At 37.6% G+C, this 14,330-nt stretch overlaps 1 protein-coding gene across 1 annotated transcript in view; it reads left to right on the top strand.

Annotated features, from left to right (window-relative positions):
- The window catches only part of ACTR3 (actin related protein 3), a 49,889-nt gene extending 47,694 nt beyond the window's left edge, over positions 1–2,195 (top strand). Inside the window, exon 12 of the mRNA XM_036253325.1 lies at positions 997–2,195. Within this exon, the coding sequence (XP_036109218.1) occupies positions 997–1,092 (96 nt within the window). The 3' untranslated portion in view covers positions 1,093–2,195. The remainder of the gene's footprint in view (positions 1–996) is intronic.
- The last annotated feature ends 12,135 nt before the right edge of the window (positions 2,196–14,330 follow it).

Here is a 14,330-nt window from a genome sequence, read left to right as displayed (position 1 = left end):
AAGAGTAATGTTTTACTGTATAGGAAGTACCATGGTTAAAACTAAGTAAAGGGAATTCTAAGAGCCTTCTTCCCAAACCAAAACATCTTAAAGCCCTTTTAAAAGGTATTTTAACATCATTCACCTATTAAATATTGGTGCTTTGAGTATTAAATAAAATTAAGGTGCTTTTATTTGAATTATTAAAAACTATGCAAACTTGAATTTAAAACTATTTAAAGCAGGGCCAGTGTGGGTCAGTGGTTGAGCATCAACACCTGCACCAAGAGGTCGCCAGTTCAGTTCCTGGTCAGGACACATGCCCAGGCTGTGGGCCAAGCCCCCAGTGGGGAACGTGCAAGTGGCAGCTAGTCGATGTTCTCTCTCTCTCCCCCTCTACCTTCCTCTCTCTCTAAAATCAATAAAGAAAAAAATTTTTTTAAATAAAATAAAACCATTTAAAAATAAGAGATAAAACGTATTTTCTTTCTTGATTTTAGTTGTCTTTGATTGTGCCATATAACCTAGTTGACTTTGTAGCTTTGCCCTTTTAGAAATGAGATAACTGAGAGTATCGAATAGTCGGTCTGTACCAGACCTTGAATGGGGAAAGCAAGTTGACTAAGTTTTTGTAGCATGACTAAGAGTGGTTTATCTGTACTTCAGATTAATGCTGCTTCTTTAGGTTATTGATCCAGTATATAGTTTGGGAAAGTCTCAATAGAATAATAGTCTTGGCATTTGAGAAGCAACCTTCCGTTACTCAAAATTTCAAAATCTAGGACCAATAAGTGTTGAGGAGGTGGAAGGACGTGAGTTAAATGCTCCTTTTAAATTTTGATTTAGATTTATTTTATAGGTGATTTTAAGTCATGGTTGCTAGAAATTCTAAACTTTGTTCAAATACTGTGGATGGACTAATAATAAACATTTCAGATTTAACAAATCTATTTTAAAGCATATTGAAAAATATGATAGATTTTTAACCTTTATGAAAATATTTCTTTTTATTCTCAGCCTGAGTTCTACCAAGTATGCCACACCAAAAAGGATTATGAAGAAATTGGACCTAGCATTTGTCGTCACAATCCAGTGTTTGGAGTTATGTCATAAAATTGACTTCAGAGTTATTGGGGTTAGGGAGGAGGGAAAGAAATAATCTTTCTGATTACTTGTTTTGTCTCTATGGCTGGTTTTGAGGTTTTAAACCTGACTTGAAATAATAAGACCAAACATAATTATACAGGAGTATTTTAATAAATATATCAACATGCGAATGTAGAGGAGAGCCAAAATTCTTGTGTTTTTCTTTAGATTAAATATTTGAATCTTATGTGTAACAAAAAGAAGTGGGTTTTAGTTCTTTCTGTGCCCTGATATTTTGTATATTATTGAATTATCCAAGATTTGATGGGATTTATCGGTATGTAGATAGCTCTATAATGCTTGAATTGTACACTTCTAAGTGTGCAATGCAAGAGCTTGTTTATATTTCATACTTTTTATACTTTGAGGAAAATGTCAAAGAAAAATTAGTATTTGAGTACAAAAACATGACCAAGTAAAGGATAAATTCAAAAAATTAGCCTCATGAGACTTGATGTACACACATGCTCATGGGATTCCAGTTATTATGAATTGCTGCCATCCCCCTGTGCTGCCCCAATGGTTTTCTTTGCAAGTGCTTTTGGAACTAAGAAGCTAGTATCTTGGATTAACTGATGCCTGCTAGTGCTTTCTGATTGCTTGCATTCTGTTTGTCGCTTTAAAGGAAAAGTAAAGACAAGACTGTTGGACCAGTATTGCAGTTCTGTAGTGTCATTTCTTATAAAAAATGAATTACCAAAATTCATATATTTAAAGCCTAACACCATTCTAATAAAGGCACAACTTTCTTTTTAATACTTGTTTCAACCTCTTTAATCTTTTGTTAACTATTTTCTTCAAATCTCTGCAATAGTCCTTTAAAATCACAACGGTTGGTTAGTAAGCTGACTTTTTTATGTGCTCTAAACAAATAATTGTGAACTTTTAATATGTTGAGTGCTTTCATTTTGATAACTGGATCTCCATTTGATATTTGTATAACTCATTTGCAGTCTGAACATTTTTTTAGTGCCAGTCCCTGACATATCATGGAAAGTTAATTTTCTTTGCATTTTAAAATATCTGGATCATGAAGAAAACGTGATGAAAATAAATTAAAACTGAATTACCTTTTCTAATGGTTTTTTTTTAGAAGCAGTGTCATTCTACTTTGCTTATGTATTTCATCTGATTTCTGTTTCTGTCATAATAGTGGGATTCATTGAAATCTCCATGATTTCTTGTTAACTTCAAATTGTATCTGGTTATTTATAGAAGCCAAAATTGGGAGATTTTACAGGCTTTTTAGAATTTAAGCAATAATACCAGTGAACACTTGAACTTCATTACCCATGAAAATATCACATATGTTTAGTAATGTCTCTCTCCAAAAGTTAAAGACCAGAGTGTTTTTGTTGTTTGTTTTTAATATAAAGATAGAATTGGGGCATAAACTTTATTTTCTATTTAGAATGAATGTGGATATTTAAAATTATTGTACTAATTTATATGAATCTTAATTCTTTGAGTGTGAAGAACAAATTATATGTCTTATAGTAGTAGTAGTACCAGTATCAAAGGTCTTTTTTTACTTGAAAAATATTTCATAAACATTATTTTAAAAACTATTCAAATAGTACTGAAGAGTAAATAGTGGAAGTAGGTTTCTTTCCCACACTAGTCTGTCTCATTTTTTTATTTATTAACAAATTTTAATGTTGACATTATTGAGGGATTCCCCTTTCCTCCCTGCCCCCTTTTGCCCATCTTCACTCACCTCCACTTCCCTCTCCTTGGCCTTCACCAAACTGGTCTGTCTCATTTTCTCATCATTACACTGTTAGAAATGTCTGTGTGTCCTTGTAATTTTCTGTGCATATTGAAATGAATATAGCTCCCTTATTATACTCATATAGGAGCTTACTATATATACTGTTGCAAATATTTTTTGATACAGAGCTAAATTGATAAGCATTAAAGATTTCATGCTTCTGGCTCAATAAAGTATCATTAGCATTGTCATAAATGTCTTTTACACCTGGGATGGTTGAATAGTAGATAAATAAGCCCGGAAGACACGTTTACAAAGCTGCAGATTACAATCTCATGCATACTTAAATAAATATGTTCTTAACTGATAGGAAAATGTGAAATTCTTTTAAGGTTATGCTTATTTGAGAAAACAAGAAGACTCATGATAGGCTTTTGATAGGAGTGAGCCATAATAAGATAGAAACAGTGCTCTTATTTTTTTACATCTCTCCTGTCACTGTAGATCGTTTTTTCAATTTATAGTACCTTTGGTTTTATGTGTAGAAGTTGGCCAAGATGAATTCAGATCTGTAACACTGATTTGATGTCGGGCTGCATGAGCATGGTACATTGGAAAAACACCAACCAGTCCAGCAGTTGAAATTTTTATTCTGATTCTACAGATAGGTGATACAACTCCTTCAAGTTTGATTTGTTTTTTTGTTCTTTTTAAAACATAGGAAACATTTGTGCAATCTTGGACAAATTCTTTGAACTTTCTGGACCTTAATTTATATATAAGGTAGTGGTGATATTTGGATTAACAGTGCAATTTTTACGAGTTCTGAAAGTGTAACCTAGCTGTCTTTTTTAACAGTCAAGGCTTTGATCACTGGGAAATATTAATGGATGGTTATCTAACTTGATGCCTACTCTTATAGGAAGCAAGTTTGCACAACGTAATTCTTAAATATTGGTAACTGGCATATACTGCAAGTAATCACCCTCTTCTTACCTGTCTTCCCTTCTCACGAGGTAGCGCAGCTGTCTCTTCTGTTGCCCAATACAACTTTTTGGTTTATTTTCAAGGTTACTTTTACAGATGTAATAATTATTCTTGCGGTTATTTCTAGAAATATTTTTGGAAGTGATAATATGAATTATAGGGATAATAGGCTATTATGTTCTTTATTCTTTCCTTAGTTTATACAGAGAAGTCTTAGAAAATACATTTGTATAAACAGAAACTTTCAGATAATCCTAAAGATGGCACCAGATTATTTGTAATCTTGAGGAAATGAAGCGTAAAAATTTGTACCATTTAAAGAGAGTTGTCATTCCTTTAAATACTGGACTAATTTGTCAGTAATAAAGTCTGGTGTTTCTTTGTTAACAGCTTAGTTTTGACTCCTGTGACCCCCCGCTCCCTGATCTGTTGTAGTTCATAATCAGCAGGCATGAGTACCTTGGATAGCCCTCTGAAGTATTCAACTGTTAGCACCCAGATGCCAATTTAGGGCACTAATATATTCGCTAAAATACAATCCAAAATATGTGCAGACTCTGGGAGTGAAACTTTCTCCCACTCAGATTGGAATCCTGTGTTAGAACATATTTCAGTGTAAATAGCACTTAGTCTATACAGATGGCTAAGGACAGAGTTGTTACCAAGAAGTTATGGGGAACTTGTTACTATTTTTAATTCTCGATATGGTTATTACTAGGTTTTTTTTTTGAGAGAGAGAGAAACATTGATCGGATGTACCCCGACCATTGATCTAATTTGCAACCTAGGTATGTGCCCTGACAGAATTGAACCCGCAACCTTTTGGTATACCAGATTGGGTGGCGCTCCAAACATCTGAGCCACCTGGCCACGGCAGTAGTAGGTTTTTCTAATTAGGTATACAACCACATCTAAGTTTAGATCTGTTGGAGGGTCTAGGAAGTATTTAGACCTCTGAAAAAGAATTTCTACTACTGATTGTTGATAATCCCTCAGTGTCATGTAAATGTTCATCCCTCTCCCATAATTTATTTTTCAGCATACCAGATTTTTTGTTACAACTTGCTTGATCTTGATAGAATCCTAAGAACAACAAAGAATTAAAGTTTGTGATTGTCTTTGGTACTCTCCATGCCATAACCCAGTTTAACTGATGCATTTGGAACTCAGGAGCCGAAATTAACACCATTTCTCTAAATTTAAAATTGTATTAACATTGTTTCAGTTATCACAGGAGCAGGAAAAAGGAACAGAAATAAAATAGAACAGAACAGAAATAAAAATGAATAATTTAGAATAAATCAGAACTGAACAAAATTAAAAACCGTAAGAAAAGTACTATTTTTGTTATTTTGATTTAGCGAATGTTTATTCTGTACTGTTTTCCAGATTCCATCACTTTTGGTTACTTTTATACGTTATATGAAACCATTATACTGATCCAAAATAGTTTCATTTTTATTCAAACATCACAACTCGTTTATACTACCTATGTAGTATCAGGTTTTGGGCCTCTGATCCCAGAGGCAACTTCGTGATTGTGTACTGTGAATCCAAGCACTGCATGAAGATAAAACATTCTGTCCTGAGCTTAGCGGCTGCTCTGATAGTAAAGACACATTTTTCCCAGAGATGTGAGATCTTACTAAGCTTAGACTTTCTCTTCATAAAGAGGATGGTGTTTCTACTTTGTAAAGTATATGATTGTCTAACCACTATGCTGTATACCTGAAACTAATACAAAATAATATTGAACACAAACTGTAATTTAAAAAAAATTAAATCATCATTTAAATGGTTTAAATGAGGGGAAAAAAGACTCAGGTGAGGTGCAAGTTAAAGTGTGGTTATGGCTAAATACTTGTGTGCACTGAAATTATTAAAATGATAACTGTTACAACAGTAATTGAAGAAAGTAATTCTTGTCTCACTCATTTGTTATTACTCATTTTGCCTGGCACATAATAGTGGTTCAGTGAGTGTGTTTGGTTGATGAGTGAATGAGTGAATAAAATCAGTTTTCATTTTGAAATTAAACTTTGAAATACTTGAGCATACAACTTTTGTTCCTTTAAAAATACCCATTTTTATCCAGAAAATAAGACCAGGTTATTACATGTTTCTGTTAACACTAGTTTTTGCCATAAACAGTGACAATCTACATAAAACAGGATTATTAAATGATCATAAGTTTTCTGATACAAGTCTTCAGTAGTTCCTTAATTAGGTGTTTGACCATTTTGAAATTTCCATAGTGTAAATGTTGGTGTGCTTTAAATCAGCATTGAAATGCCCTTAAACATTTTTTAACATTGAACATTAACAGTAGAAACACTACTAATTTCCAGCTCTGGATTTTTTTTTTGTTGTTGTTATTAAATCTTACCAGAGAACATTTTTCCATTGATTTTAGATAGAGTGGAAAGTAGGAAGAGAGAGAGAGAAACATTGACATGAGAGAGGCACATCGATTGGTTGCCTCCTGCATGACCCCAACCAGGGCCAAGGATTGAACCTACAACCCAGGTACTTGCCCTTGACCAGAATTGAACTCACAACCCTTCTGTCTGTGGGCCAACACCCTTTTTAAAAAAAATTTTTTCCTCTTTATTAATTTTTAGAAAAGAAGGGAGAGGGGGAGAGATGGAAACATTGATGAGAGAGAACATCGATTGGCTGCCTCCTGCATGTCCCCCAGTAGGGATTGGGTCCACAACCTGGGCATGTGCCTTGATGAGGAATGGAACTGGTGACTTCTTGGTGCATGGGTTGATGCCTAACCACTGAGCAACACAGCCAGGGCCCAGCTCTGGATTTTGACAATTTTGATTTCCTCTCATCTAGATCCCATTTCAAACCAATTAATGTAGAGATGACTTAAAATTTTCTCCGTTTTCATTGAATAGTCAATGATGCAGTAGATTGCTAATATTAAATTGGAGGTTTAGTAGAAAGTTGATAAAGGAATTGGAGCCATACATCTTTTCTCTTACTGAGAGTACATGGTATTTTTCCCCAAGCAAATTCTTAATCTGTTTAGAGGATTGGGCAGTAAGAAAATCTGAGACTTGTTTTTGGTGCCATAATGTGTACTTGGGATGTCATATACAATCATGAGCTGACTAAATTATATAGGGCAGTTTTATTGGAACAGACTGATTTCTTTCCCAAGACCTTGGAATATGAAGAAAATTTTTGATAGATGGGAGTATATAAGTGGGAGGAGGATTTAGGTACCAAAGAAACAGCCTGTGTAACAATTAGTAATTGGGGGGAGGTATGAGCATAATGTGACTGTAAGCAAGCTGGGAGAGGAGGGGAAAAGCTGGGGGTATCTTCCACTCTCAAGCCGTAATGGGGAAGAACTGAAGATTGGATGCAGTCAAGGTTGAAATCACGCACACCCTCGACATAAGTTACACTGAAATTTTCAGAGTTTGGTCTAGTCCAACTACATTTTACAGCTGAGAAAACATGTTTCAAGGGATTTGGCTGGCAAAGGCCACATAAATAGTGGCAGAATAGGACTTATTGATAATAAGTCTTTTTATGGTTTATACTGAATAGCATATGGTTTATTAAAATTATTTAAAAAATTTGGCAACATTGCTTAGCCACTCTGACCCATTTTTGGGGGGAGAGCAGACAATATAATGCTGCTGAGGAGAGGGGTGTTACATGACCTACATATCTGTCTGCCAGTCGTGCATGAGGACCTTAGTTATAGGCTGAAGTGCCGAGCTCATGGCAAGAGCCTAGAACTCAGTGAGTCTGTTTGAGGCTGATTTGGGAAAAAAAAGGACTACAGAACAATAGTTTGGAACTTGAGACTACCCTTAGCTAGGCCAAGTGGCATATTTGAGCTCTTGCACATTTGGGCCATGAATCTCCAAACTGGTGCTAAATTTGTGTACCCTGCTTCAGATCTCACTGATAGTGAAAGTTGAACTTACTAGTGATATAACTGGATTTTTGTGAATCAAAGTATCTCAACTGATTTTAGAGACTGAGGCTACAAATAAAAGTAAGGTTTGTGATAACGTTATGAAATACAATTCTTGAGATGCTCAAATACTTGTTGAATAAAGTTATCTTGATCAAAAAAGACTTGTAGAAATGGTATTTCTGATCTATCACTATTTTGATCCAGTAATTAGAATGTATTTTTAAAATGTCACATATTTGGCACAAATTAAAATTCTGTTTACACAAAATTTATCTCTTTCAAGACACTCCATTGAAAACGTGGTTCAACCCTTACATATACATATATTTTAACGTCAAGACAAGGATCTGCTAATCTCACATTGGGTTACATTTGAATTGTGTGTCTGTGAATTTGCCTGCCACTGATACATCTCAAAAAATAAAGTACAGTGTTAGATCTGAGTTGTGCTATTTTTTCGATTTCTCTTTCTTCACCTTTATAAAATGGAAAGTACACTTGGACATTATCCCTTAAGGCATTGGAAGCATGAATGAAAAGGTGTTAAGTACTTTTTTTTCCCCAAGGGGAAGGGAATGATTTCTTACACTCCAGGTAGCAGACTTTTTGTTCAATCATTAGCATTCTAAAATTCTTGGAATTGAAGTAACTATTTGTTTTGACTTATTTCACAAAGAAGACACATGACTTGCAGACATTTAGTAGGAGATGGAGAGGCAGATGTGGGTTTTGAGTTTTGTCTTTCAATCCATCCACTAGGTGTCTCTTCTCTCCCCTCATCCATAAATGAATATATTTCAATTAGATTTACTGCTATCAAAAGCAAATTGGATATGGGTTATGGAATAACACATTTTATTTTCCTAGTTAAAGGATGTATTTTTCAGCAATAAACCTGTGACTTCAGTAAAAACAAAAAGTTTCTTAGGCTGAAACAGTAATTTTTTTTTTTTGAATTCTCACCCGAGGATATTTTCCCATTTATCTTCAGATAGAGTAGGAGGGACAGGGGTGGGTGTGGGTGTGGGGAGACATGAGAGGGATACATCGACTGGTGCCTTCCGTACAACCCTGACCAGGGCTGGGGATGAACCTCAACCGAGGTACGTGCCCTTGGCTGGAGTCTAATCCAGGTGTCTCATTGGTCCCGATGCTCTAACCGCTGAGCCAAACCAGCCAGGGCAGCTGCAACAGATTCAATGTGGGATTCATTTATACAGCATTATCAATTTGAAACATTTTATATGCTAAATACTTTTCAAGGTGCTAAGGATATTAAGCAAAGAAGACATGTTTGCCTTCTGGAACTTTAAAAGGATGTGTAAGCCACAGCAAATTATATTAAAATTTCAATATCAGTGCCAACGTCACTTATATCCTAGCATTAAGGAAAGCCAGAAGAGGTAAGGGATTGGATAACGTGGTAAGCTTGTTTTCATCCTTAAAGTTTCATTTTTAGCAGTACTTGTTAGTGTTCTCTCTGCTTCTTTTAGGTAGGACTTTTTACAAGTTCTCCAGTGATATAGATAAATCATTGAAAAGTCTACAAAGAAATGTAAGACTGATTTCCTTAAGTTAATATGAACACAATAATTGCCTTTAATTTATCACGCAGATTTGAGGCACCTGTCAACTTATGTCCCACATTTTCCTATTAACATATATAGTATAAATGAAGGTTTCTTATCCAGAAAAAAAGCTCAAAAATTATTTTCACTTTGCAACATGCTATCCAGAACTCTGTGAGTGGTATCTTACATCTATGCATGAAACTAGCCAGTTGCTTTTACTATTTTAGCATAGAACTAACCACAGGTGTCCTGATCCTGAGATATTCGAGCTTTAGCGTGGGAGAAGATTGTAATTTTGATTTTAATATTCCAGACTATATTTAGGATATACCTGCCTCTATTCTGTATTCTGATAATTTGAATTGGTTAGTATATCCCACTGAAAATCTCTTTTTTTAAAAAACTGATCAAAATCATGACATTATAACAAGAACTGAGAACTTATGGTGTTCTGAGACCTGCCCATTGTGCGCCCTGGGTCACCTACCTTCTTGGCTGGACCATTCCCAGGCAGCTTCCCTGCTCGGGCCCGTTATCATCTCGGCAATGAGCAACAACAGCAGAAGGAAGTGATTAAAGTTTGTTAAGTAGAGGGCCTGGGCCATTTTAGCCTAAGTAGCAAAGAAATGGACTGAACAAAAAAATCATTCTCTGTGGAGTATCCTCCTAAAACCTGCAAAATGGACTCAGCACAAGCGTAGAGAGCTAACGCTTGAAGAATATCTTCCCTATCCCCCAAGGTTATTGTGAGTTTGGAGGGTGGCCCTTCAGATTGAGATTAAAACTGCCTTTTGAAAAGTGGAGCAAATGTCCATGTATTGTTTTTACAGTGCATATGTACTGTAGGTAGTCTTGGATCCTTTGGAGCGAGGGAGTTTTCCAATCACACGAATCAGGGCACAGCTGTGCTAATGCATGTGCCATGTCGCTCTTGTTCTCGGGAGGGGGCTCCACACGTTGAATGAAAAGAAAAGCGATGTCACCCACAGAGGCCTTGCTGACATTAGTTATCACTGCTCCCCCTGATTGTGTTTTATGGGTCTGCTCTAAAATGAGGGCCAGTCCCCCAGATGTGGCTGATCAACAGGACATGGTGTAACATTCGGTGAGCAATGCTTTTCAAGAAGGTTTTCCTTTAGTAATCTGGACTTAGTTTTAAGTCAGTAATCTAAATGTTGACGAATGAACTCTTGATTGCAGTGTGGTGCAAAGTGAACTGCTTTATTGGGTGAGAAGTCTTGTGTTCACCAAACCCCAGTAAGTTTATCTTAGAATTATTAAATGTGGAGATTCTTTACATTAAATGTGTCGTGTCTTTAGGTCTTGTGAACAACAGCTCTCTGTTCTCCGGGTTACACCCACCAGACCAATTCACAAAGAACTCGGCAGTGTGTTGACATTTCATGGTTTGATGCAGTAGAAAGTGTTCCTGATACAAAAGCCCATTACTTAGGGGCTCCGCAGGGTTAAGAACAGTTTCCACTCCAAATGGTTTTATTATGTTCTCTATAATGGGTGTAATTGTTTAATAATGACATATTTGAGCTGAGATGATTGAACATGTATTACTTGAGCAATAAAAACTTGTTAGGCTCTGCTTTTTGAAGCACATGTATGCCTAATAAGACAGCAAAAAGGCTGATTATTGTCACCGCTCATAAAAAGCAAAATCTGAAGTCACAGGTTTGAAAGTACATTGTTCCCAAGCAGGATTTACACAGAAGACTAACTGGGTCTATTTCCTTGGACAGTTATTGGGTTCCTGTTGAAATCCTGTCACAATCATGTTTCTTCCAGTGAGCAGGAATGCCCTGATTCAGTTTCCCAAGTGCGGACATCGTCGTCTTGTGCAAGAGCTCCCCAACCTCCACTGGATTGGCTGAATCTTTGTTCTACCTGGGCCTGATGTGCCATCTCTGATGAACTTGAAATGTTATTTCTTGGTAATCAAATTCAGTCCATGAAATATTTTTGAGCATCCACCACGTAAGAGACTGTGCTAGACATTGGTAGGACACAGAGTACTGTATTTATAGCCTAGCACGGAGATAGCCCTGAACATTGCTAACCGAAACGCAGTGTGGTATGTGTTTTGGGTTGTGCTGGAGGTGAGAGAGCAAAAATTAGCTCAGACTGAGAAAATATAAACATGCCATGCCCTTCATCAGACACACATAAAGCCAGCTGCAGTTAGTAGGAAACAATATTTCTCCCAAGGACACGCTGCAGCTGTAATATGTCATGACTCCCTCTGAGTGACTATTGGTTACTTACTTGCTTTGAAGCTTTGCTCTCTGAAATCATAGACTATCAAAAATTTTGCTATTTGAAAGTATATCAGTAAGAATGAAATGAAATATTCCCCTGTAACATAGTTTACAGAAAAATTGCCTCGATTCCCAAATGAGGCGCAGCGCCTCAGAAAGGGGGGTTTTGGGGACACAACATTCCACATCTAAACTTTGTAGTTTCTAAGGACACGGGACCCTAGGGTCAATTTGCTGTCCACCTGAGTTCGTCCATCTCCACACAGCCCTGCTTTGCTCTGAGCCCACCACAATGCTGATGTATTTAAATTTCACCCTCACCCCTGTAAACCAAGATTAATTTTCGACTGTGATGACAAATAAAGAAAAAGTTTATTTGAGCACAGAAGGAGCTGCAGCCCAGGAAACACAGATTCAGGTAGCCACCTACATTGTTCCACCAATACAAAGGAGAAGCCTCCTTTTATAGCGAAAGTTTGTTTTATGTAAATGGGGCATCCAAATTGTGTGGTTCTGATTGGACAGGGCAAGTCTCAGTTTCTTGGTCGAAAGACAAAACCAGGGTTTCCCTGCAGTGATTGAACAAGTGGGGCATAGTTCGAGGAGTGGAGAGTTCAGTGTGCGTTCTTCCTGGGGACAGCTGTGAGGAGTCCCTGTCAGCAGATGGCGCTGTGCTCTTATTATTCGTAAAATGTTTGTCCTCAGTTGACCATGGCAGGTGTCGGGGGTAGGGGGGTGGTGGTGTCTATCTCAGCAGATAATTTCCTTCTTGGGGTTTACATAATGAATCTATCTTCTCAGGGTCCACACCCCAAATCTTGTAAGTTTTACATTTCCTCCAGGTGTAGTCCATCTCCTTCATAGTAATGGTCAATAAACTTGACTTTCTCAAACTTGGTTCGCTCCTGAAGTCTTAAGCTGTTGGGCTAGAACAGTAGTTCATTCCGAGTGTAAAGCACAGAAGGATGGAGAAGCTGATTTTAACTAAGTATCAGGAACACTCCAAGAAAACAGTTGCATTAATAATTTATTAGATGTTACTTTTTAATAGTTTATTTAATATTATAGATATGAGATCAAGTAAACTGAATTGATTTTTTCCATTTTGGCAGATCTCAGTTTATCATTAATTATATGTATTTCATGTATTTATGTATTTTATACATTGCACATATAACTGTATCCTGTTTTCTCATTTTTAATGGTTTTGTGTGTAGATCTTTTTGTTTTTTTTTAATCTTTTATCCTCACCCGAGGACATTTTTCCATTTTTTTTGGTACAGCTAGAGTGGGAGGGAGAGAGAGAGAGAGACATCGACGTGAAGGGACACATCGAGTGGCTGCCACCCGCACGACCAACTAGGGCCGGGGACAAACTGCAACCGAGGTACATGCCCTTAGCGGGAACCGAACCTGGGTCTCTCCTGACCGCAGGCCGACGCTCTAACTGCTGAGCCAAACTGGCCAGGGCTAGATCTTTTTCTTTCATAAAGTAATTATCTCTTCCTAGAGAGTGGAGTCTGTGCTTAAAATTCCACATGATTTTTTTCAATGTCTTGACCATATATAGATGCTCAGAAAATACTTTCCACATTGAATCACAGAAGCTTCCTGTCTTAGCAATTTCCTTGAGTCTTTACCTAAGTTTGAAACCTAACAGATGGTGGTGTCCCCTTTATGCAATCCCACCTCTGCCTAATCAGGTACAAATTACCCTTTGGCAATGAGGCAGCACGAAGTTGAAGCTCTTCAAAGCTCCATTTGTCTGCAGTCATGTAAATGTCAATGGATAGATGTGTTTGTCATCATGTGCAGTGAGTGCAAACAGGCCCCCATTAGCAGAGGTAAAATAGATGTGCAGGAACTCAAAGAGGCGATAAGCCGTCAGATTCCACTCTAAGGAAACACGGATTGTCATCTGCAGTTGAAAATGGGCGGAAGTAAATGCACAGTCTCTCACTCAACTTGATTTGTTTTTCAAACCTTTGCATTTTTACTTTTGTTCCTCTACCACTTCTATCGACGCACAGTGACGCAAACCATTAATTAGGACACAGCTCAGGGAAACCACTGACGACATCAGTAGATCTGAGTAGAGCAGCGGTCTCATTTTACTCTCTGCACTGCAGGTGGGCTCTGGCCTCAGGCAGAGGACTTGTGGAGGGGCAGGACCCGGGCTCTCTGTGGCTGGAAGGGGATCTGTCCCAGTGACTGACCTATACCTGAAGTAACACTTTGCCTTACTTAAAACTTAGGTGTGCAGGTATTCACAAGACCAGCAGAAGCAGGAAGTAATAGGAAGAAGTAGGTAGCCAGAGGCGATTTGATAGACGTCCACGTTCTGAAGGAGCCATACTCTCTCCTCACCGGTCCGCTCAGTTCAGGCTGGCCAGACGTGCAGGCTCAGGGCTCCGTTATCCGGGATTTGGTCCCCCAGTGAAAGCCAGTCTATTAGATTTTGAGCTAGTGACAAGGGCCTTACCTGTGTTCCTGCCCCCACATTCCTCTGGGCTCACTAACCGGTGTGAAGGAACCGGGAAGAAGTGAACCCCGGTCTGCTCAGTTCAGTTCATTATGAACCACCATTTCGTGGTCTAATACGGTTACGAAAACTGCAGTCTCAAGTCATTTCAAAACTCCTGTCCTTGAGCAAAGCTCAACTTGGGTGACGCTGCTTGGGCAGCTTGGAGCGGAGATGTCCAGGGCCCTGCCTCTCTGCCCCA

Source organism: Molossus molossus, unplaced genomic scaffold (genome assembly GCF_014108415.1).
Source record: "Molossus molossus isolate mMolMol1 unplaced genomic scaffold, mMolMol1.p scaffold_m16_p_11, whole genome shotgun sequence".
Classification (NCBI taxonomy): domain Eukaryota; kingdom Metazoa; phylum Chordata; class Mammalia; order Chiroptera; family Molossidae; genus Molossus; species Molossus molossus.
The sequence above is the reverse complement of the archived record's forward strand: the minus strand, read 5'-3'. Positions and strand labels throughout refer to the sequence as shown.